The following is a 25,712-nucleotide window of genomic DNA, read 5'->3' on the forward strand; positions in this document are numbered from 1 at the left end:
CAATTGGCATTGACCTCATTTCAGTTTTCTTGCTACAAATTCCAACATGGTGCATACCAATCCAAGAATGATGCTTTCCACAATGAGGAAGAAAAAGAGAGTGAGGGCATCTAGTACCCTTATAGAGGGAGAGACTTCAGCTCACCCTACCAAATGTGCAAGGGTCGTTATCTACTCTACCGATTTGGTTATGGCAGAGGTGGACAAGGAGGTCTTTGTAGAGTAGATTGAGCACACATATACTAGGACTTTGACTACTGCTACCACTGAGGTGGGCAAGGAGGTTAGTTGTCATGTATGCTCCTACCATGACTACTCCATCCTTTTTTCTGGAGTAGAAGGTGAGGTTGAGCAATAGGATTAGGGATGCCGAGATCTCTCAATGTGTCCTCCTTGCAGAATATTGTAGAGAGATGGTCATTTTAACCTACTTGGCACTAGAGATGTGCCTTATAAGGAAGTTCTGAAGCTCATGGAGGTAACTAACTTGACTCGTCACTTTTTTGTGAGTGGATAGACATTTTTAAGAGTGAGGTTTTAATTTAATTATGACTAAAAAGTTAATTTATAGATTAATTTAATTATAATTTTTTAATCATTAATAAAATACAAAAATAACATATAAAATGAAAAATATAATTTTTTTATTATGTAATTAACAATAACTTATTATCTTTGTTAAAATTTATTAATATAATTAATCTAAATTATTAAATTATATGTTTATAACAAATTACTAAAATGATTAATATAATTATCATTTTCCATTATTTTACTTTTACTTGATAAAAAGGAAAATTTGAAAATCAATAACTAAAAAGAAGGAACAAATTTTCTACTATTCTAAGTAGAAAACTTGAAATACAACATCCATCCCCTCCATCGCACGCACGGTTCACCACTAATTATTAATTAAAGAACATTAAAATATTAAAATAACACCCATTAAGACCTGTTTAGGAGTCGGATTTCAGGCCTGACTTACACTGTATTGGGCTCGGGCGGGGCTCCATTAAAATTTTGGTAAAAGCCAAGTCCAAGCCCGGCCCATGAACTTTGGGCCAATGGCTAAATATGAACGGTTGTTATTCCAACGAGCTTCCAAGTTTGTGGAGCTCCGAGCAAAACAGATGCTTGGGCCTTGGGACCTTGGGTGACTGGTTCCTTGGTCGCCTTGTAGAAAGAAGAAAGAATGAACGACAAAACCCAACAGAGTTCTTGAAGCAGAATACTATAGAGGGCATCATGGGTTTCACTCTCTGTCGGAGCCCGGTAAAGGAATCTTCGTTGCAGAGGTTTTTGAACTTCGGGTGGAATATAAAACCTCAGTTGAAGAGAAGACCTTATGTGGAAGTCTCTGCGTTCTCTTACCAGAAGTTTGTTGGCTTCGCTTTGGAAGAAACAAAACGACGAACCCATTTGGTTCCTTTGCCTTTACAGGTAACTCGGGTCTTCACTTCTCTCCATGTGATTTTTTTTTTCTCAGAGAAAGATTGAAGATTTTAGTATGAATTCTGCACCCAAATAGGTGCATCCGGATAGTCTTCTAAGGAATTCAGTTGGGATTTAATTTCGGTATTTTTTTTTTGTTGCATCTCAATTCAATTGCATTAATGGGTTACAACTTATATTATTAAATGCATGAATTTCCATCATTTCCAGCAGCTTCAATCTTAATCAGAGAGTGAGTTCATAGCTTAATTGATTTCATATAGTCTAACAAAACTCTACAAGCTACACTCCATGAGCCATAGCGAGCTGGATATGAGAACCAAGCAAATGTTAATCAGAGAGTGAATTCATGGCCTAGCTTTTTATATTGTCTGGGTTGGAGTACTTACTATTTGTTAGACTTTTCTGGCTTCAATATCCTTTGGAACTATTTTATATCTGTTCCCGTTAGTGCCCCATAACTTTCTTTGTTTCATTCCTGATTTATTCTTATCATTTTCTTATTTTGTTATAATCAGTTTGTGCACATGCTTTTCCTGTTCAACAAAGTGGCTGCTTAGACTTGAACATGCATTCTCACGCTTGTCAACTTGAGATTTTACCATAACACCAAGCAATGGCCCCTACTAGCTGGTAATGACCTAGATATGAATCTTTGTTTTTTGGATTTTTTATGACATAGAGATGAATATACTTCAACATGCTTAGCTTGCCCAGATAAATGTGATTTGATAGCAATGGGATTAATCAATACCATTTCTGCATAGACACTTCTAAGGTGCAACTTCTTGTCTGTTATTGTATTATTTTCTATTTTCTTGACTCCCAACAGTTAATAATATTTATAAATATTAGAAATTAGTTTTATGTAGTAAACAAGTTACTTTGAGAAGGTATTAGACAAGATACTCATATTCAGTGTTGCATGGATTCTCCTAAATGGATGAAGTGTCTATGTTGGATGCATGTTTAATCTGACACTTCATGGGTTCTTGAGGGACCCAGATCTTCCTTTTTCCTTGATTATTTGACATAATGAACAGCTATTTTATTAAGTAATAATATAAACTTTTAAACCTTTTTTCATAGGTATATAAGGTTGGAATTAAAAGGATGGATTACTGTAATAGTTTATTCTTTTCTATTGATGTGTTTGTAAGTCCTTGTTTTCTCATCTTGTAACACTGCTCACATTGAAAAAGATAAAAACAGAATAATCAGTGGAGTCAGAAAGCTGGATGAAGAGGCCATTTTGTGCTTCTGTTTAGTATACCCCTCCATTTTGGTATTTGCACACCATACGTTTCAATAAATAGAGTCATTTCTACTACCCATATCAGCTTTTGCATTTGTATCTGTACCTATACTAAGTACACATGTTTGTTTATTAGAATACTATTAAGTCTATTATGCACTTTTTGATAGGTAAAAGTATGGTTTTGTTAATATATTGCTATATTTGACCTTTTATTTAAACAGTGATACAATTGTATGGAAGTCTTAGCGCCTTAGGGTTCCAACATAATGTGCATATTATCTGTTTTGTGCTACATACACTGATTGGTTGACTTTTGTTTGGTGTTGAGTTTCATTGACTTGTACAACTGAACTCAAGGGTTTGGATGCATTAGCCATGTTAAACTTTGGAAAGTGTTGATCCTTATTTTTTGCTGATATTTGATGAATGGCTCATTTTTCCCATTTAATGAACTGGGAATTTGTAATATTGATCTTCAAATGTGGGATAGTCTATATATTTGAGCAGGTTTTCTAGTTGGGTTGTTAAGGAGTCTTAATGATGCAAGAAACTTCTATGTGGCAAGTTTGTTTGGAATCAAGGGACGTTCCTTAATTTTCTCTCCTCATCCTAGATTCGTGGAAAAAAATTTGGCACAAAAGATTCTAACTTATATTGGCAACTTGTAAATTAAAAAATGAAAATAATTGAGAGCTGTTATTAATTGAACTTCCATTCCAAGGATAGAATAGGATTGATTGGACTTGAGTATTCAATACATGGCCAATACAGAGAGAGGGTTCCCTATCTGATGAGTGATCTGGATTAGCCACACGATTAGGGTTCAAATTAGATATCTTTCCAGCTGTTTCAGATGTTACCCTATATTAGATATATGAAGTTTGAACTTTGTGAACTTTGAGGCTTCATAGGGAGCATGCTTTATATTCCTCTGGCATATAAAACTTTATTTCTTATTTATTTACAAATACCAAAAGAAATGGATATCAAGTTGGCAACTTCATTGTGAAATTCAATTTAAATCACTTGTTCTGGTATGAGGTTTTGTGATTGTGATCTTATAATATTTGAATGAAAACATTTTTTTTTTCGTCAGGAGAAATTCAATTCCATGAAGGCCATGGATGGAAAAACAGAGCTACAGATGCTAGCTTTTCAAGCTCCCAAGATCAGACTCCTTCGCAGTCTTAGTATTGAAGAGAGTGAAACAATGCAGGTATTAGTCTTTGATAGAATAATTTTTTGTAGTTTTATGCTATTTTTGAAGCTGAATTTTCAAACATTACTATTGTCAAGGAGTCTTTTTATGACTAGCAGGTGTAACATTTTGTCACTTAATTACAATCTAGATTTTGTGAGTATGTCCTTAACTTGATTCTATATATTAACCCTCTTCTCCAGGACTTCAGCATAGTTGAAACTTTTCCCAAATACATGGACATCTAAAATTATAGATCACAGTTTCCTACTGATATCTTCTGTGTTTGAAATGTGCTTTTATGAGATCATTCAAGCAAATTTCCTTTATTCCAGTCTAGAGTTTCACAAGTCTTGGCTATGTCCTTAACTTGATTCTATATATTAACCCTCTTCTCCATGACTTAAGCATAGTTGAAACTTTTCCAAAATACATGGACATCTAAAATTATAGATCACAGTTTCCTACTGATATCTTCTATGTTTCAAATGTGCTTTTATGAGATCAGTCAAGCAAGTTTCCCTTATTTTAGTTTAGAGTTTCACACTTTTTGGCATGTGGTATATTGTTATCATTCAGGTCATAGTTCTGAAAGTCTCTCTCTCTCTCTCTCTCATGATAATTTGATCCTCAATATTGGAATTGATCCTTTCATGAGGAAGGTCATTCCCGTTTTAGAGCCTTCTCACAGCCATGTAAATTCAAGAGAGTCACAGATTTCAAAGGTCACTTTTCAAGATAAAAGAATTTCAATGAGAAGAGATGATAATGTGAGTAGAGATTTAGTTTGATTTATGCCATGCTTGGGTTTTTCCTGGCAAGCCCTCCTGTGGATTCTGGGAGAAAACCTTTTTTCCTGAGATTATTGGATGTTTTATAATAAAAATAAAACTGGTTTCTGCAATATCAGGGAACAACTTTGAGGGAAAACTATGGGTCTGCTCAGAAGCTAATAGCTTCTGATGCCATTTTGTACTTCTGCAGCCAGCCAGAAGTTGGATGCTGGAACAACTACAATGTAGCCTTAGTCTCTTTAGGAGATCTGGGAACTGTTCATCTTGTTTATTTGATTGTTTGCCTTGTACAGAATGTTATCCTTTCTCTGGTCTCAGTAGAAGATAGAAATAAGGACAAAATAAGAGAAGAAAGTGAAAAAAAGGAGCAGAAAGTTCTTGGAGAAGAAGAGAAAGAAGAAAGAAGATGATGGGAGAAGAAAGGGGTGCCAAAAAATATTCTGGCCGCCCCACTCACTAGTATTTATATTAAAATCTAAAGCTGTGTACAAGGACAATAATGCCCCCACTAAGGTGCCTATAACTAGAGCCACTATAAACAATGAAAAAAATGGGCTGCAGCTAGGCCCAATAATAGATAATAATAATTATAATAATAAAATAACATAACAAGAAACATAAATTGTCAAAGCTCCCCCTCAAAATAATAATAATAATAATAATAATAACATAACAAGAAACATAAATTGTCAACGCTCCCCCTCAAGTTGCTTAGATCATGCCCAATCTTGTTTCCAATGGTTTCCTTGGTAAGACATCAGCTAATTGCAACTTAGATGAAACGTATGGCAAGCATACTTCTCCTTAGGTGACTCTTTCCCTAATAAAGTGCTTGCCCACCTCAATATGCTTTCTCCTATCATTTTGGATAGGATTATGGGCTATATTAATAGCAGCCTGGTTATCACAACGTAACATCATAGGGTACTCTACTACAATACCAAGTTCCTCTAGTAGAGATTAAGAAGTCACAATAACTCTGAGATACCATAGGCCATGGACCTATATTTCCACTTTTGCACTTGATTTGGTCACCACGGGTTGTTTTTTGCTTTTCCAAGAAACCATATTAGCCCCCAACAAAGGTGCAAAAGCCTGAAATAGATCTTCTATCATCCAAGCATCTTGCCCAATCTGCATCTATATAGGCCTCTAGTTTCATATGCCCATGATTTGCAAACAATATGCCTCATCCAGGATGCTTCTTTATATAGGAAAGAATCTCATTAATGGCTGCCCAATGTGATGTTTTGGGAGCATGCATGTATTGGCTCACCACACTAACTGCATAGGAGATATCTGGATGAGTCAATGCATAAGTATAACAATCGATCCACTAATCTCTGATATCTTCCTATGTCCTTGACCAGCTCACCATCTGATGCATTAATTCTATGATTCTGATCAATTGGTGTATCTATTGGTTTAGTTCCAAGCTTCCCTTTCTCTTGTAACTTATCCAACACATACTTCCATTGTGAAATATAGATACTCAGGTTTAAAATGTCGATGTCGGTGGAAATGTCGGTCATCCAAATATAAGAAACATATCGGAAATGTCGAAAATATCGAATGGAAATATTGTAAAAATTGTAGACATGGTGGAAACATTGTAAAATATGCAAAATATAGAATGATATTTTATTTAATGATAAAAGAAGCATAGGCACACCTTTTTAAATTACTATCCCGTTTCAAATCATTAAACAAAGCTAAAAAACCAAGGTTATAGACAAAGGAATACATTCTAAAGTTGCCTTGTAAACCTTAAGATTTAGAGCTTCATGATAGAATGAGTTAAAGCAAAATTTTAACTCATAGAAAATGTAAATGGTTGTAATAGATCAACCAAATAATCTATTACACAAACAAAAAACCAATATTTAACTTCATGCAATGAATATTGAGCTAGCCCAAAGTGGTAATCATGTAAGTTAGGCAGACAATAGAATTGTTAGTTCACATTACCTACTATATTGTCCCCAACTTATGTTATAATACTATCTCTCGGACTCCACATAGTATTGGTAGTGTATAATACTATCTCTCGGACTCCACATAGTATTGGTAGTGTTCATTGGGGAAATGTCGATTACAATACAATTTCGTGTTGCTACCCATGGAAATGGAAATATGCTATGGAAATATTAGGGAAATTAGAGACATTTAAACCATATGTTTATATTTGGCTACTTTTATGCCTAGAAAATACTTGAGCTCCCCGAGGTTCTTGATTTCAAATTCCTGTTGCAAAGATTTCTTCCGAATGTCTATCTCTTCCAAACCATTGCAATGACCACAATATCATCCACATATGCTATCAACATAGTCAGGAGAGACTCTCTACTCTTCACAAAGAGTGCATGGTCAGACTATGTCTAAGCGTACCCAAACTGAACTAGAGCTCCCCCGAACCTATCAAACCAAGCCCTAGGTGATTGCTTTAATCCATACAATGATTTCTTTAGCTTGCACACTTTTCCTTTGTCAACACCACTGTAGAAACCTCCTTAATAGATCCAAGAATAATTTGTATCTAGAGAGAGAAGAACTCGAATTGAACTCATCTTTGTCATATTAGCAAAATTCTCTAGGTAATCCACTCCATAAGTCTGTGTGTACCCCTTTGCAACCAATCTTGCCTTATATTTTCTATATTGCCATTAGCTTTATGTTTCATTGTAAAGACCCATATGCACCATATAGTTTCCTTATTAGTAGGAAACTCAGCTATCTCCCAAATCTGATTTTTAATTAAAGCTTCCATTTCCGCTTGCATGGCTGCCTTTTATTTAGTTTTAGATAGAGTCTTGCTAACATTCTTGGGTATAGACATAGAATCAAGGGAAGACATGAAAGCTCGATATGAAGGAGATGAAACACTATAAGAGAGATAATGTGAGATGCAATGAGCTGTAGAAGAGGTACACTTTATCTTCCCTTTGCAGAGTGCAATAGGAATATCATTGTTGGTACTAGGTGTAGAAGGTGGATCATTGGTAGTAGGTGCAAGAGGTAGAACAAGAGGCATACTTATGTTAATGTTTGGAGAACTTGAGATCTCAGATGGAGCAATTGGAAGTGATGTGGGCTCTTCTGCAGGTGCATCAAAATCAACCCTCCTACGCCATTGTCTGAAAAACTGCGATGTAGCATGTAGTGGTTGAGGCAAGGAAACAGGTGAAGGTACAAGTAACTTAGCAGGAGCAGGAAGTGGATCTGGAATAGGATGCTCATTCTCACCCCCCGAAACACTCCCCCTGAGAAGAAACACATGGAAAGAAAGGAGTGGACTCAAAGAAAGTAACATCCATAATGACGTATCAATTCCTTGGCGCTGGGTCATAACAATAATACCCATTTTGGTTTTGAGCATACCCAAGGAAAACACATTTCTTGTCTTTGGGATCAAATTTCATACGATGACAAGCAAGAATATGGACAAAACAGGTACACCCAAATACCCACAAAGGAATATAAAAGATCTCCCCCCTCAAGAAAAAGAAGACTAAACGGGGTCTTAAAGTCAAGGACACGTGATGGCATCCTATTGACCAAGAAAAGAATAGTGGAAACAACATTCCCCCCAAAACAAATAAGAACTGAAGCATAGAACATAAGACTTCATTTCACCTCAACAATATGCTTATTTTTCCTCTTGGCTACACCATTTTGTTTTGGTGTATAGGTACAATTGCTCTGACGAATCACCCCATGCTCCAACAAATAGGATTCTAGGTCCTTTTCGAAATATTCCCTAGCATCATTATCTAATTTGAAAATTTTATTTTCCACTTCAAATTGTGTGAGAACCATATGATGAAAACTCTGAACCAAGGTAGGTACCTCATCATGAAAATGCATCAAATAAATCCAAGAATAACAATAATCATCCACAGACAAAAAAGGTGAACAACTTATTGTATTACTTGGAGAAAAAGAATGTATGCAATGTTTTGTAAGCTGACAACTCTCACACTCTAGACTAGATATCTTCATAAACTCAAACAGCTTGGGAAACACAAAACACAAAGAATCAAAACACATGCCCTAACCGGTTATGCCATAATAAAATTTAACCTATAGACTTTGGCTCAACACTACTATTTCTCACATGATGATTGATGACTTGGAGGTACATCCATAAGGAAGGTTCCATTCACCTCATGACCATTCCCAATTGTCCTCTTTGATCCTAGATCTTGGAAAACACAAGGATTAGGAGAAAGATTATTGAACAATTCAAGGACTTGGTCAAACTACTAATTGATAAAAGATTAGTATACAATTTTAAAACATGCAAGACAGATGGTAAAGTAATGGTAATGAGACAACCTAATAGTGCCTTTTCTTGCTATAGGGGTATGGGAGTCATCAACAATATAAAATTTATCTTTATTAGGACACAACTGGTAGGAAGAAAAAAGAATGGAAAGACTAGTTACATATCTCGAGGCTCCTGAGTCTATAATTTAGGGAGGTCCCCCCTTACCTAAAGTGGAAACATGATTGGCAGTGCATATGAAATTATGAACTACCTATATCCCTTTGACTAAGATAGTTCCCACATTTCTCCAACTTGTCTCTAATTGTAGCTACCACAATAGACTAGAAGGAAGCAATAGAAATAGGCCCTAAAGGTTCATCTTTCATTGCCATATTTGCATTCCCCTTCTTGTTTTTGAGTTGGGCTGGAATAAGATGAGGATGGAGCTTCCAACAAGTATCTTGGGTATGCTTGGGTTTCTTGTAATGGTCACAAGATAGGTTCTTCTTATCCTCTTTCTTGTTCTCACCACTCCCACCAGGTCTTGGCTTAGTGACACTAACCATAGCTGAAGTCTCAATAGAAGGATGTCTTATCATCACAATCCTCATATTCTCCTCTTCAGACACAAAGGCATATGCCTGAGAGAGAGGAACACTATCACAAAATAGTATATGCTATCTAGCAATGCCATATCCTAGATTGAGGCCAATCAAAAGTTCAAACACTTTATTCTTTTCAACCAACTTTTGATAAGTCATTGCATCTTTTGTGCTTTCACACTCAAGTATCTCTAAGTGATCTATCTCCTGCCACAAAGACTTCAGTGTAGAAAAGTGTATTGCTAGAGGTCTGTCTCCCTACTTTGTACTAATCACCTGATTCCTTAATTGATATTTTTTTTTGAAGAGTAAAATAAAATTCATTAAACAAAAAAAAAAGAAATACAATAGGAAGGTGATAAGACATCACCCGAAGAGGAAATAGTAGAAAGGTTTGGATAACCTGTTTTGATATAAAAAACTGTAAAAGAAAGAAGAAAAGAAAGAGGAGAAACGGTTTTAGCTAAGAAAGAGAGAGATGAGAGATAGAAGAGAATGGAAGAAGCTCAGAATTAGGTATGGCCACCCCTTTCATTAGATTATATACTCATAAATAAAAGAGAATACAAAGACAAGTATGCCCTTAGTAATTCGACTACTTGTGAGAACTTAAAAACACTCTTAACTTAAAACATAAACTAATGGGCCTAAGGCCCAATAACTCCCTAACAATGTTTTGAAATGCGGAGGCATGACGCGGAGCGTTCCACTACCTAGAGGCGTGAGGCGTAGTTCAGAACGCAAGAGGCATAAGCTCCTGGACGCAAGGAGGCGTAAGCCTCCTTAAGAGGAGGGGGGTTAGGCGGAGGAAGGGGAGGAGGATGAAGAGGAAGGGGGGATCTCATTTTTTCTTTATTTTTAATAAAAATCTTTTATATTAGGAAGAGTAAAGATGCATAACATTAGTTGAAAGGGGGGTCTTGTCGAAGCGGAGGTGAGCGAGCGAAGTAAGCTCGTAGAGGAAGCACATACGAGGGGAAAGGCTTTTATTTGGCCTTCTTTTCTACGACACATCACAGGTGTTGTTCTTTTCAAGAAAGACTGACCAACAGAGGGCTTGAACTTTAGGAGGAATAGGCTTGCTCCAAATTTCTTTCACTGGGAAATTATTCCCTCCCAAGTTTGGTTGTAAAAGGTTATGAAGAAAGACACACAAGTGAAAGAGCCATCCGAGGAAATGGACCACACCCTGGTGTCCTCTACCGAGTTATCAATAAAAACTGAATCCAGATTCTCCAAAAGGATAATGAAAGAATCACATTCTGAATCCCTAGGTGGGCACTTGTTTTGGCAAAAATAGTGGGTTAAGGCCTTCAGCTCCTTGCAATGCATGGGTAGTGAAAAGTTACTCAAAAGATTACCCCAACCCGACCACCAAGTGCAAAGTTATGGTCTCCAGAAGTTTTTATACATTGTATTTGTAATCCATGATATGATAATCGGGTCAAGTGGGTCAACAGTTCAACTGCCCATGTCGAATGGATTTTGACCAAGTTTTGGGTTTGGGATTTACCTGGACTGGAATTGATGCCAGGTGATGGTTCAAACAGTTCAACCACCTGGGTCCATGGTGGGTTGAAAATCTCACTTCTCAAATCAATGGTTGAAGCTTTTATTTCCCTTAATATGTATCTAAATTTCCAAGCTCCAATTTCTTCATTCTTCAGCAACTCTATCAAGACATTTGAATCTCCCTTAATCTCAATATTCCTACGACTGATGGACTTAGCCAACTTGAGACCCTGTATCAGGGGCAGAACTTCTGCTCTTTTGGAATCCCCATAACCTGCTGGATCACAGAATAGAGCCAGACTTGTGTGTCTGGATTTTGGATTGATGTCTGTAGACATCTTTAATTTGATGCATAACATTTTTGGGCTAGTCATTGTAATATCTTTTATTTACTTTGAGAAAAATATATTTGGACTTGACAAATTTCAGCTAAACACTCCAGACCAAGCCAATTCAGAATTTAGCTCATCACATAAACTTAACCCAGGTGCAAGATTTTTGGATTAGCCCAAAACCCATAATGCTTTAAACAAGCATTATTTTAATATCTATTATCAAATTAGAAAATTCTATAAAACAGTTACAAGACCAACAATGCTGTATGGAGCAGAGTCTTGGGAAGTCAAGAAAATTCTATTGATTGTCACAGTAGAGCATCATTGGCTTTTCATAGTCAACTCCCAAATCCCAATTCTTCTAAAAGTGATCGCAACCACATCAATTCTAACACACCATGTGCCATTGCTCTATACTCTGCTTCAGCAGAGGATCTGGCAACTACAGACCGTTTCTTACTCCTCCATGAGGCAATGTTCCCTACCACCAAAGTACAGTATTCCGAGGTGGACCTCCTATCATCAATACATCCATCCCAATCAGCATTAGTGTATGCTTCTAGCTTCATGTGTTCATGCTTGGAAAATAGAATACCTTTTCCCCGGAATACCTTTCAAATATCACAAAACTCTTTCTACAACAGCTAAATGCGTATCTTTTGGAGAATGCATAAACTGACTAATAACACTAATTGCATAAGAAATATCCGGCTGAGTTATGCAGAGATATAACAACTTCCCAAGCAGTCTCTAAAACACTCCTCCATCAGACAAAAGTTCACCATCAATAGCAGAAAGCTTATGATTGGGATCTATAGGGGTGGAGGCCAGTTTTGCACCAAGTTTACTAGTCTCTGCAAGGAGGTCAAGAACATACTTGCGCTGACAAATGAAGATACCATCCTTAGATCTAGCAACTTCAATTCCCAAGAAATACCTGAGATATCCTAAATCCTTGATCTCAAATTTAGAGTTAAGAAACGTTTTGAGTTTACCGACCTCCTGGGTGTCATTACCCTTGACCACAATGTCATCAACATAAACAATCAGAAAAGTCACCAAAGAGTTATTTCTTTTCAAAAACAAGGTATGGTTAGATTGAGTTTGTGTGTAACCAAAGGAGACAAGAGCAGCCCTGAATCTCTCAAACCAGACCCGAGGAGACTATTTGAGACCACAACTGGATTTCTGCAGTTTACACACCTTCCCTTCCATTTCCTTTCCATACACTCCCGGAGGCAAAGACATACCTCTTCATGTAGATCTCCATTCAAGAAGGCATTTTTAACGTCAAACTGGTGGAGAGGCCAATCAAAAGTAGCAGCTAGAGACAACAAAACATGGACTGAGGTCATTTTGGCCACAGGAGCAAAGGTCTCAAGGTAATCAATACCATACATCTGAGTGTATCCTTTAGCAACCAATCAAGCCTTAAACCTCTCAATAGAGCCATCAAAATGATATTTAATGGTAAACACCCATTTGCAACCTACTGGTTCCTTCCCTTTTGGCAAATCCACAATATCCCAGGTATGGTTCTTATGCAAAGCATCCAGTTCAACCATCATAGCATCCCTCCATTTAGGTTTAGATAGAGCTTTTGGTACAAACCTCGGTATCACATGGGAAGATATAGAAGCAAGAAAAGAGTAATAGGTAGGGGATAGAAGACTATAAGACAGGTGTTTAGAGATACAATGTGTTGTACACTTCTGCTTGCCATTGCAAAGGGCAATAGGAAGATCAAGGTCTAGGAAGGATGTAGATGGGTCAGAGGAAGGCTGACTTGTTACCTTAGTAATGATGGGAGAAGCAAGAGGCTCTTCTGCAGGAGTGGAAACAACTTGCCCATGCCTGAATCTGTGTCTTTGGTACCACCTTTGGAGAATAGGATGTGAGGGAATTATAGGAGGATGAGGTGGAGGAGGAGCAAGAATACTTGAGGTAGAAAAAATGGGAGGAGATGATAACTCAGCAGATGAATTAAAAGGAACATGAAGAGGAATTGCTGGAGACATAGCAAGAAGCTCTTCAGATTGCTCCCCCTCAGGAGAAGTACTAAAGAAAGGAGTAGACTCAGCAAATGTGACGTCCCGAGAGACAAAGTGGGTGCCACTAACCGGATCAAAATAGCAATATCCCTTCTGTGTGGAGGCATATCCCAGAAAAATACACTTACGTGCCTTAGGTTCAAATTTGTGCCTTTGATGGCTATGAATACGAACATAGCAAGTGCACCCAAAAACTTGGAGAGGAAGATAGAAGAGATCCTCATCTGGAAAGAGAAGGTTAAAGGGGGTTTTGAAACGTAGAACCCGGGAAGGCATACGGTTAATTAAAAAGGTAACAGTAAGGACAACATCTCCCCAAAATTTAATAGGAACATGGTATGCAAAAAGGAGAGATCTAGCAACCTCAACCACATGGCGGTTCTTCCTTTTTGCCATTCCATTATGCTGTGGGGTGTAGGAACAAGAACTTTGATGAATAACCCCAAAAGTTTCAAAGTAGGATGAGAGGTTCTTCTCAAAATACTCCTTAGCATTATCAGAACGGAATATTTTAATCTGGGTGTTAAACTGGGTAAGGACAAATTCATAAAATTTTTGCACAATATTCGGTACTTCATCCCTAGATTTCATGAGATAAATCCAAGTGTAACTTAAGTAATCATCAATAAAAAGGATAAAGTACTTGTGACCCCCCCATAGTAGCAGTGATTTAAAAGGCACGCCTAGGCGCACAGGCGAGGTGCATTTCAGGTTGTTTGGGCTTGCCTCGAGGGGCGTGGCACAAAGGTGGCTCGTAGAATCAAGAGTGTAATATGTTTCACACTATATTTTCTATGTGAAGTACTACAATTGAGTGAAAAAAGAGATTAGAGGTTTTACATACTTGAAAATGTTTTATTTGTTTGATTTTATTTTTAAATTCTCATTTGAATATGGTTCACATCTTATGTTTATGCATTTTAATTTTAGGTAATAGGTTTTTTAAAACATTATTTTAAAATTTAACTTTATATTTTTTAGTAATATTATGTTTAATATTTTATTTTGATTTTTTATTGAATTTTTGGGATGTTTTTGAATTTTTTGATTTTTTAGCATTTTTTTTATATTTTTGCGCCTTGCTTCAAAAAGGAGCGTGCCTTTTTTGACCCTTGCGCCTTTTTTAAAATATGCTTCACATCTTAGGCGCAAATTGACCCCTGCGCCTTTTTTGTGCCTTGCGCTTTTAAATCACTTGATAGTAGGCAAATGATATGGCCCCCACACATCAGAGTGCACAATATGAAAAGGAGGAATAGATCTTTTATTGCTTACTGAATAAGACTGTCTACAATGCTTTGCAAGTTCACACGACTCACAATGAAGACCCGATAAAGACACTCCCTTAAACATATTGGGAAACAAATGACTCAGTAGAAAAAGGCAAATGACCAAATTGAAAATGACATAACATGACTGTCAACAGACTCTAACACAACCGACTCCAAGGCTACTCCATCAGGTGGTCCAAGACTCCTATCTGGTGCGCCCAACAAGTACATTCCATTCACCTCATGGCCACTCCCAATCGTCCTCTGAGATTTCAGGTCTTGAAAAACACAATGGGTAGGAAAAAAGGTTATGCTACAGTTCATGTATTTATTTAAGCTACTAACAAATAAAAGATTGGTATTAAGTGTGGGGACATGAAGGATAGAGGATAAAACAAGGGTGTTAGAGGTTTTAATATCCCCCTCGCCAGAGATGGGAGCAAGAGACCCATCAGCAAGAGATATTTTCTCTTTACCAAAAAGAAGATGATATGAACAAAAAAGGTTAGACAAGCTGGTCATATGGTCTGATGCACTGAAATCATTGATCCAAGGGATTTTATGATTACCTGAAATAGAAGCATGATTTGTAGAAGCACGAATACCTAAGTGAGAAAATGCGGATGATGATGATGTGTTGCTTGAAGAGTGGGATGTAGAGACAGTGGTTTCCAAGTGATTCAATGACCTTCCATATTTTTTGACCTCTGCCATTATTGTTGCCAACTATTCCATGGCTGACTTTTCTTCACTTTCCTTATTCCCTCATTCGGGCACTGTGGCAACATTTGCAATCTTAGGCTTTCCTATTTGACCAACCTTCTTAGAACTGTTGTTATTCTTAAACTTGTTTGGTAGAAGATCTGGATGAAGCTTCCGGCAAGTGTCTTTAGTATGCCTTGGTTTCTTGTAGTATTCACAAATTAGCTCCTTCTTCTCAGTCGAACCCTTCGGTTTTATTCCAGTATGTGCAAAGTGTTCTGTAGGTGGACTCTATAATTGAACCTGCCACCTACTCTCTTCACCGCTTACCATAGCATATGCCTGGGCTAGGGTGACCTCATCCTTGGCTAGGATATTTTGCCTAATAATGTCAAACTCAGGGTTGAGTCCCGTAAGAAACTCAAATACTCTGTTTCTTTCCACCAATTTCCTAAAGGTCTCTACATCCTTTGCACTCTCCCATACACCTCTTTCCATAACATCAATTTCCTGCCATAGAGATTTCAGCATAGAGTAGTAAATTGCCACACTTTTCTCCCCCTGTCTCAAATTCTTCACATCATTTTTCAGCTTATAGGCTCTTGCCACATTCAACTTTTGTGAATAGGTCTCCGTAACACTGTCCCAGATCTCTTTGGCTAAAGACATCCAAAGGTAATGCTGACTTATATGAGGCTGCATAGAGTTGACCAACCATTCGATTACTGTATAGTTTTCTTGCATCCATTTCTCAAATGCAGGGTCTGTCTCTTCGGGTTTCACTTTACTTCCTGTGAGATACCCTAATTTACCTCTATTATAGACATAAATCTGTATAGACTGTGACTAAGCTAGGTAATTGGTTCCATCCAACTTAATTGTGGTCACACCAGTCAAAACGGAATCTACCAAGCCAAGCCTAGATACTGGCATCCGCTTGAACTCACTTCCGTACTGCTCCATTGATCAAATGAATAAAAAAAAAACTAGATTTTTAGGCTTTATAAACTTACTTGAGGTGAAAACAGTATCTAGGTGCTTGACAAATAGGGTTTCACTGCACTCGGCTTTTGGGGAGAAAGAGAGAAGATGCAGATGCACCTACTAGAGCTTCCCAACTTCTTCCAAGACTTAACCGCACCCTTCAAGAAGTCAAAGCACACCTCCCAAGCACTGAGCGCTAGTGCACCACACCAAAAACTTCTCCTTTACCTGTAACTTCGAAACTCTCTAATCGGCTAGAGTTTTGGGCAGAAAAAATACAGCATCACTTCTTGGCAGTTTTCGGCCAGACTTCAACTCTCCAAACCCTCTACCAACTAGGCAAAAGAGCTTCTGAACTATAGGGGAATTGCCTCTCCATACACTCTCCTAATCGAAGGGTGTATGGGAAAAAAAGAAAAAAAAAAGAAGGGAGAAACCTGCTCTGATACCAAGAAGTAAATCAGTCCTCTAAAACTGATATAAACTTGGTTAAAAATAGAGAGAAAAGTAGAAGAAAGGTAGAAGACAGCAGTACAAAGGAAGAAGATGGAGGAAAGAAGAGGAAGAAGAAGAAGAGTTCGATGATCTCCTCTCTCCCCTCTCTAATCCTTTTGTTAATCTTCATTAACTAGGTTAATTACAAGTATGCCCTTAAGTGGGCGGTCAACTAAGCAAGAACTTAAGTAAGCTTACAAAAGGATGTAACAGGCCCAGAAAGACAGGCCCATTAACAAAACAATTAGATTACACATTACAAAGAGTAAAAGGATAGATACTAGGGCCCATTCAGCCCAGTCTCTCTACAGATTGAATATAAATAGCATGAGAAAACCCTGCGAGTGCATGAAAAATATCTGAATTACTTTTCTTCTTCAACCTCTTTTCTTCTCTTCTTTTCTCTACTGTATCATTTCAAGAGGAAGAGCTCCCTCGGAGAAGCTTATTAGAAGTGTTCTTATCAATTGGTATCAGAGAAGACGATCCAGGATGCCTAGCACCCGAGCTAGCTCATCGGAAGAAAGGATGGATAGGATGGAAGGACAGCTTCACAAGCTGGACGGTGATTTGAAGGAAATGAAGGAAACCCTCTTTGTTTTCATTTCTCAGTTTGAGAAAGGATCAACACGATCGATGAAGGATGGCAAGCAGGAAGGTTCCAGCGGTGACAGCCAGCAGGTAGTCAGAACTCCTCACGTCGGGAATGTGAAAGTTAACTTCCCTATCTTCTCGGGTGAGGACAATCCTGTTCCTTGGGTTAATCGAGCCGAACAATATTTTGAATACCATAAAATCCCTGCTTTTCAGAGGCTCCAACTTGCCTCAATTCACTTGGATGGAGAGGCCAATGTCTGGTACCAATGGTATCAGAGGTCTCACCCTCAACTGACTTGGCTCGACTTCACTGAAGCACTCAATGTGCGCTTCAGACCCTTTGGGTTTGATGATTTTGACGAAGTTCTTTCCAAGATACGACAGATGGGCTCGGTAAGAGAATACCAAAATTAGTTTGAGAAACTGGCTTCTCGAGTTCATAGCTGGCCGGAGAATGCCTTAACGGTAAGCTTTGTCGGTGGGCTTAGGGAAGATATCAGGCTCGAAGTGAAAGCCATGCGACCTCCAATGGTGATGGCTGCCGTGGGGTTGGCTAGGCTTTTCAAAGAAAAGCTCGACTGATCGAAGAAGATGAGCCACCCCTTGGGTCTGCTCCTTAAAAATCTGCCTGGACCACCAATTAGACCAAAATCGGCTCCAGTTCAAAGGGGACTTCTGGCTCGGACTGAACCAAGTATGCCCAAAACTGTGACCCAGGTCCTAGTGCCCATTAAAAAGCTTTCATGGACCGAGATGTAGGCCAATAGGGATAAAGGGCTATGTTATGATTGTGAAGAGAAATTTGGCCCGGGGCATCGTTACAAGGCCCAACAACTTTTTCTCTTGCAACCTGAGGAGGTTGAGAATGATTCCCAAGAAGCTGAGGGTTCAGTTATTGGGCCCAGTAATTCAGATGACCCTGACTCCTATGAGGTTTCACTCTAGGCACTCATTGGAATTAAGGCCCCTCAAATGATGAAAATTCGGGGTTCCCTTATGGGTAAGGAGGTAGTGGTTTTTGTGTACAATGGAAGCTCATTGAGTTTTATTACTACTCGACTGACTAAACAAACAAGAATAGCAGTGGAAGCCATAGACCCCTTTGCAGTCCACATGGCCAACAGCCACAAAATTTTTGTGTGACGGGATATATAGATGGGTAGGTCTGAGAATACAGGCATGCATCTTCAATGTTGATTTGGACCCACTTGAATTTTCTGGGACTGATATCATCTTGGGCATCCCATGGTTGCGTCAAGTGGGTCCTATGTATTGTGACTGTGCCCAACTTACTATTGACATTGTCCTCGATGGGGTTCCTTACCATCTCCAAGGGATGGAACCAAATGGCACCATTGTTGATTCACCCAAGGTTGTGTTGAAATCTTGTCAGGCCTATTGGAAGTCCTGCTTTCCTTTGTTTAGGGGGTATGGGCCAGGGTCCAACTCTGACTGAATCAGGTGAAGGATTGGTTAACCCCAAAATACAAAGTCAACTATAACAGCTTCTGAGTGACTTCTCAAATGTGTTTTGGGAACCCACTGCCCTACCTCCGGTATGTCTCCATGACCACAGAATTACCCTACAACCTGGGGCAGCTCCCACCAACGTAAAGCCTTTTCGCTACCCCCATTATCAGAGAATGGAGATAGAAAAGGTGGTTAATGATCTGCTGGAGAAGAAATTTATTCAGCCTAGTTGCAGTCCCTTCTCTTCACCTGTTCTTGTCAAAAAAAAAAAAGATGGGTCATGGCGACTCTGCGTTGATTATCGGGCTCTTAACCACATTACTGTGAAGGATAGGTTTCCCATCCCCCTTGTCGAGGAATTGTTTGATGAGTTGGGGCAAGCCGTGTTCTTCTCTAAGTTGGATTTACGTTCAGGGTACCATCAGATATGTGTGCACCCTCCCGACATTCACAAGACAGCTTTTAGAACCCCAGATGGTCAGTATGAATTTCTGGTTATGCCATTCGGGCTTTCCAATGCTGCCTCCACTTTCCAAAGGCTTATGAATGAGGTTTTTAAACCACATCTGCGTCGCTTTATATTGGTTTTCTTTGATGATATTCTAGTTTACAGTCCATCGTGGTAGGATCATATGGAGCACCTTCACAGCACTTTGACTCTCTTTCGTAAGCACTGGCTTTATGCCAAAACTAGCAAGTGCTCTTTTGGTCAGACCCGTATCCCGTACTTAGGCCACTTCATAGAGGGCGGAAGAGTCTATTACAAACCCTGAAAAGGTCAAGTGCATGGTTAATTAGGCCAGGCCCACATCTCTGAAGTCCTTACGTGGGTTTTTGGGTCTGGTTGGTTACAGGCGGTTTATTCAGGGATACGGCACCCTTGCATTGCCTTGAACTCAACTATTGAAGAAGAACTCGTTTGAGTGGAATCCCCAAGCTGAGCAAGCGTTTCAGTCCCTTAAGCAAGCGGTTACCTCTCCCCCCACTTTAATTCTGCCAGTTTTTTCTAAAGAATTTATTATTGAAACTGATGCTTCAGGTCAGGTGTGGGTGCCGTATTGATGCAAGGAGATCAGTTGTTCGCTTATTTCAGCAAGGCTTTGTCACAGAAGGCCCAGTCAAAGTCCACTTATGAAAAAGAGTTGATGGCGATTGTGCTGGCCATCCAAAAGTGGTGGGTTACTTGTTGGGCCGAAGGTTCACAGTCAGGACAGACCACAGGAGCATCCGACATCTGTTGGATCAGCGTGTTCTCATCCCGAAACAACAGCGATGGGCTTACAAACTGTTGGGGTATGATTTCCATATAGAGTATAAACCAAGTTCAGCTAACTTGGCGGCTGACAGCCTGTCTCGAGCCCTTGAACTACACTCATTGGGTCTCTCCTAGCCCACTTACCCTCTTCTAGACCAGATAAAGGCAGAGGCCCATCGAGACCCATTTCTATCACAGATCCACTCTAAGTGGGAACTGGATCCAGCTTCTGTGCTTGGGTATACCGTGATGGATTCCACTCTATTTTACAAGGGGAGGTTAGTTGTGGCATCACCCTCTGTTCGCTATGGGGATTTGCTACGTATTTTCCATGACTCCACATTAGGGTCATTCCAGAGTTCCGCGTGCCTACATGAGGCTATCCAATCATTATTATTGGAGAGGAATGAAGTCTATGGTCCAATGTTCCATCTGCTAGCAACAAAATTATAGTACTCAACTTCCTGCAGGCCTGTTACAACCTCGCCCCATACCGGACAAGGTTTGGGATTACATAACCATGGATTTTATCACTTGGTTGCCTTAGTCTCAAGGGAAAATTTGAATGGGATGGTAGGATCCATCGTATGGACGTCAAAACTGTTGTGGAATGGGTGGGCGAATTTCAAAAATTCCCTACCTTCCTTCCAATTGGGAATCGTATTCCCTGATTTTAGAATCAAATTCAAGGATCCTACTTGAACCAAACCAGACCAGATTTGAGCCAAAAGAGAAGGGAGTGATTATACCTGATCCAGAGAAGTAATATTTCCCAAAGTTGGTGTTCACGCCCAAAGAAGACACCAAGATCTGCTCCTACTGAAGATGAGACAACAACTGTGGAACAAAACCAGCAGAGTGCGTCCTACGCACCGAATCCTTCACAAGAATCCTCTGGAAACAATGAGCACCGAACTGAATCAGCCTTTCAGCAAAGATTGATATCAAGAACTCTTTCTTGATCTTTCCCACAGAGAAATTGAACTGGTGGTGGTTGGCGGCGGCTGATGGAGAAGAAAACTAGAGAAGAAAGTGGCAAACTGCTTTTTCTTCTCTAGGGTTTCTGAGATCCAATCTTCAGAATGCAGGTGTGTTCTCTGCGAATTCCCTTGGGTTTGAATTCTTGTAATTCGAATTAGGGTTTCCTCCACTTGCTTAATGATTAAGAAAACCTCCTGATCATATTAGGAGTTGCCCTTATCCAAATCTGTATTTGGATTAGGACTTTTCTTAATCTTATCTGTAGATTAGATAAGCTTTTGGGCTCATCCTAATCTCAGATCTGCCCCCTTTTAGTGACTGATCAAATCAGCCCAGTTCGACATGGGCTTTAGGCCCAATAAGAATGAAGTGCTCAATAGTCTTCCAAACTGCTGCCTAGTTGGGCTTCTTTGTATGGCGTGGGACCCAAGCATTGATCTACACACCAGCCACATGGGTTCGGCCCAGCCTCTGTTACAAGGCCTAGCCGAATTCACTAGAGAGCCCAGTGAACCCCTTGAGCCCATCATATGGACCCTATGGGCCCAACACTTACACTAAGTGGTCCCTGGGCCAAGACATCTTATAAAAACCCAAGGACTGTGGGCAGATGCAAGATTAGCCCATCAGGTATTATCCTAAATGGCCTTACACTTAACCTCTTAGCCCATAATGATCAAACATTGCCCGACAAGAGAGGACCTCTCCCTCGGCTGCAAGGAACAATGCTGCACTCTCTACTCACATGGATCCTGGGAATTAAAACCATTTGCAAACATTTTGAAACCATATATATCTATATATCATATATATAAATTTTGCAAAACAAAATTCCAACGATTGAAATCAACTGCCGGCAGTTTGGTTTCCATCATAGAGAGTGCATCCCGACCATTACTTTTGTCCGACAAAGGGGTTGATCCTGTCACTATGATCACCCACTCAGATGAATTCTCAAACTGTCCCAACATACCCAGGTTTTGACGTCCGCTAAGGATCTCACTGATTGGCATATCAAAGACAACCCAATCCGACACCTAGTGCAGTACCAAAATCGGGTCTAGGGGTCAGGTGTAACTTTCCAGTTTTGCCCATCAATCTCCAAGGTCCAAGGCAATACTGGAAATCTGGTCCGGTTCAAGGGTTCAAATAATCCTACATTGCGTGTGCCTTGGGTTTCACCCTGGCGGCTGAGACAAGCCACCCCAATAGTTGGCAACACACCAGTGTCAGCCTTGGCAGGATAAATCTCCCCAGACTTATCCAGCAGCTGTGAACATTTAAAACTAACACAAGTCTCATTAAGTGTCCAGTTTTAGGGTCTTACACAGAAGCATACCACACAACATGAATCAAACATGTACTTTATTTATTTACATTAAATATCAAAAGTACATCAAAGTCGATTGAAGCTAAGGGCATACAAAAACTGTCCAACAAATTTGTTATACTAGTTGTGGTGGACAGGTTGAGCAAGTATGCCCATTTTGTAGCTCTCCCACATCTGTACACAACAGCTTCAGTGGCTAGGGCCTATGTTCAGGAGGTAGCCAAGCTACATGGTACCCCTAACTCTATACTCACTGATAGGGACCCACTGTTCATGAGCTATTTCTGCGAAGCTTTTGTCCAGGCTCAAGGGGTTCGAATGTTGCACACAACCGGTTACCACCTGCAAACTGATGGACAATCTGAAGTGGTCAACCGTTGTCTGGAAACCTATTTATGGTGTTTCATAGGTGACAGGCCTAAACAATGGATTACATGGCTCCCATAGGCCAAATTCTGGTATAACACCTCCTTCCAGGTATCGGCAGGTACTACTCCATTTAAAATCCTTTATGGGCGTGATCCTCCTGCTGTGTGACCCTATGAGAAGGGATCAACTGTTGTAGCTGAAGTAGAAGAACAGCTCTACACTAGAGACAAGGTGCTCAAGGACATGAAGTTACCTGCAGGAAGCCCAACAGCACATGAAGCTCTTCTACGATCTAAAACACAGAGAATTGGAGTTTCAGGTTGGAGATCTTGTTTACCTTAAACTTCAGCCATATAGACAAATTTCTGTGGCGTCTCGTCCCTGGCAGAAACTAGCACCACGCTACTTTGGACCATTTAGGGTAGCTGAGAGGGTGGGACAGGTGGCCTATAGGTTGGATCTTCCAGCTGGTTCCAAATTTCACCCAGTGTTTGATGTGAGTCTACGGAAACCTTGCCTATCTCCTTCAGCCAGAGTTAGCAGCTCTCTACCTCAGTTCTCAGATGAAGGGTCTCTCTTGCTGGAACCCCAGTCTGTGCATGGCTTCAGATGTGTGAGATCTGGTTCAAAGAAGGTCCAACAGTCTCTGGTTAGATGGAAGAACCTTCCAATTGAAGATGCAACATGGGAGGGCATTTCAAGACTGCAGTTACAATTCCCTGACTTCAACCTTGAGGACAAGGTTGATTTTCTGAAGTGGGTGGGGTTGATAGGATCCTGGACCAGCACAACAGTATGCAGACAACAACCAAAGCCCAGGCCCAACACCCTCCAAATCTGCTCAGCGAAGGCAACAGCTCAGGAAGAGTATCCCGTGTAGTTCAGCCCATCAAGTTCGTCTACACCAGGATGCCACATCAGCATAACTAACTCGACAGTCCCATGTGCAGGGAGGCAGCTTGACTGTAGCCTATTTTGATTGAATATAGATAGCATGAGAAAACCCTACGAGTGCATGAAAATTTTCTTCTTCAACCTCTCTTCTCTTCTTCTCTCTACTATTTCATTTCAGGAGGAAGAGCTCCCTCGAAGAAGCTCATTAGAAGTGTTCTTATCAACTTTATGGCACTAAACAGAATGGCATGGCAAAAGAAGATTCATGTAGCCCACCCCATATAATTGGGATAAGGTTTAGATGATAATGATGATTCTCAAATTGGATATAGATCTTAATAGCAAGTTCCTTCGACCAGAAATTAATGTTCTTAGAAAAGATTTTGAGGCACTAAACTTTTAGAAATTACTGGCCTGAGATCAAATTGAATGTCATGCTGGATTGGGTTCAGTAACTTCAGGAAAAGCTGCTCATTTTTAATGAGATGAAATGCTCCTTGGATTGTGCCTTGTGCAGAAAAAATACAATAGAAGAATTAGAAAGAAAGGTTTTAAATATTCTAACAGTTAGAAATGATGATAAAGGATTCATCCAATTGAGATGCTCTCAGTTTGTCATCATCTTTCTTATTATTGCCATTGCCCCAGTTTATGGAACAGGGTTTCCTGTGTCTAGTTCCAATAGTATAAATGTAGTGAACTTATAAATCAGTTCCTCATGAATGAGGAGTTGTTAGTCACAAGAGAACAGAAATTATCTGCTATATTAGGAGGAAGACAGTCCCTTAACCTCATTGGAGGAGCTGATCTGTCAAAGCAAGGACAAAATTCCAATATAAAGGAGTTAAGCTAGAACCACTGGATGCCTAATTTCTCTGCAATTATAATCTAGAAGCTTTCCTAGATCAGGTGGATTGCCTAGACTCCCTCTTTGGTTGTCATGATACTAACAGATGGGAAGAAGGTCCAGTTTGCCACAGATAAATTGAAAATTCTTACTTTGATCTGGTTTATGATATTGGAATGAGTTTTTGCGCATATTATGCTTATGGCGAGTGATTTCTACAAACTTTGAAGTGTACTTGGTACCCATTGAGTGATTTTAGGTTTCTTCTCTTCTTTCTCTTCCTACATTCTCTCTTAATTCTGCAAGCAGCCATTACAACCATCCATACAAGGGAGATGATGCCAGGAATTGAAACTGAAGGTTTATTGTCTTATTTTTCAGTAGCTATTTTCTGATTTTTATGTTATTAGTAGTTTGGTATTTGTATTAGGCGTTGGTTATCTCATTACACTAGGGATTTGTTTTCCTAATTAAATTGGGTTAAGGCAAAGTCATAGTCCTAAGTCAAGTAGGATTTATTGTGTTCCTATTTTAACTAGGGTTTGTCTTACTGAGTCTTAATTCAATGCCTTTGTTTCTAGTTATTTTTTAATAGTATTTCTTGGTTTTGAAGTAGGAAATAAGGGCTGGCACACTCTCCTAGGGATGATCACAGGCTGGGCCTGGCTAGTTTTTTATAGGGTAGTAAAAACATTTTGGGCTATGCAGGCCTGGCCTGGTCCACACCCCAGGCATGATATTATATGTCTAGGCCGGGGATTGCATTTATAAATTAATAAGATTATATTTTTAAAAAGAAAAATTTTATTATATACAAAACTACAAAAAATATGCATAAAATTTATTATACACGTTTTAATATTTTAGTAAATATTATTTATATTAAATTTCTGGTCTGAGCTGGGCTGTCTAGGCCTAGAATTTTAGGGCCTGAGCTTTGAAGAAAACCTTCTGCCTGGACCAAGAAATTTCTGGGATAGGCCAGGCCAAGCAATGGAGGCCTAGGAGAAAATGATCAACCCTACACTCTCCCTTCTTTGCCTAAAAA

The 25,712-nt window shown here is 39.4% G+C and overlaps 1 protein-coding gene across 4 annotated transcripts in view; it reads left to right on the top strand.

Moving 5' to 3' along the window:
* Positions 1 to 1,102: 1,102 nt before the first annotated feature.
* HY2 (phytochromobilin:ferredoxin oxidoreductase, chloroplast / phytochromobilin synthase (HY2)) overlaps positions 1,103 to 25,712 on the top strand; it is a 47,254-nt gene continuing 22,644 nt past the window's right edge. For 3 of the 4 annotated variants that reach the window (XM_088970276.1, XM_088970275.1, XM_088970277.1), the window contains exons 1-2: positions 1,106 to 1,440; positions 3,807 to 3,926. In XM_088970276.1, coding sequence (XP_088826402.1) covers positions 1,246 to 1,440; positions 3,807 to 3,926 — 315 coding nt within the window. In that variant the 5' untranslated portion in view covers positions 1,106 to 1,245. Of the gene's footprint in view, positions 1,441 to 3,806; positions 3,927 to 25,712 lie in introns of all 4 variants that reach the window. The other variant, XM_088970274.1, reaches the window with a different exon arrangement.

Source organism: Nelumbo lutea, chromosome 2 (genome assembly GCF_056320005.1).
Source record: "Nelumbo lutea isolate HS-2025 chromosome 2, American lotus-T2T, whole genome shotgun sequence".
Taxonomy (NCBI): domain Eukaryota; kingdom Viridiplantae; phylum Streptophyta; class Magnoliopsida; order Proteales; family Nelumbonaceae; genus Nelumbo; species Nelumbo lutea.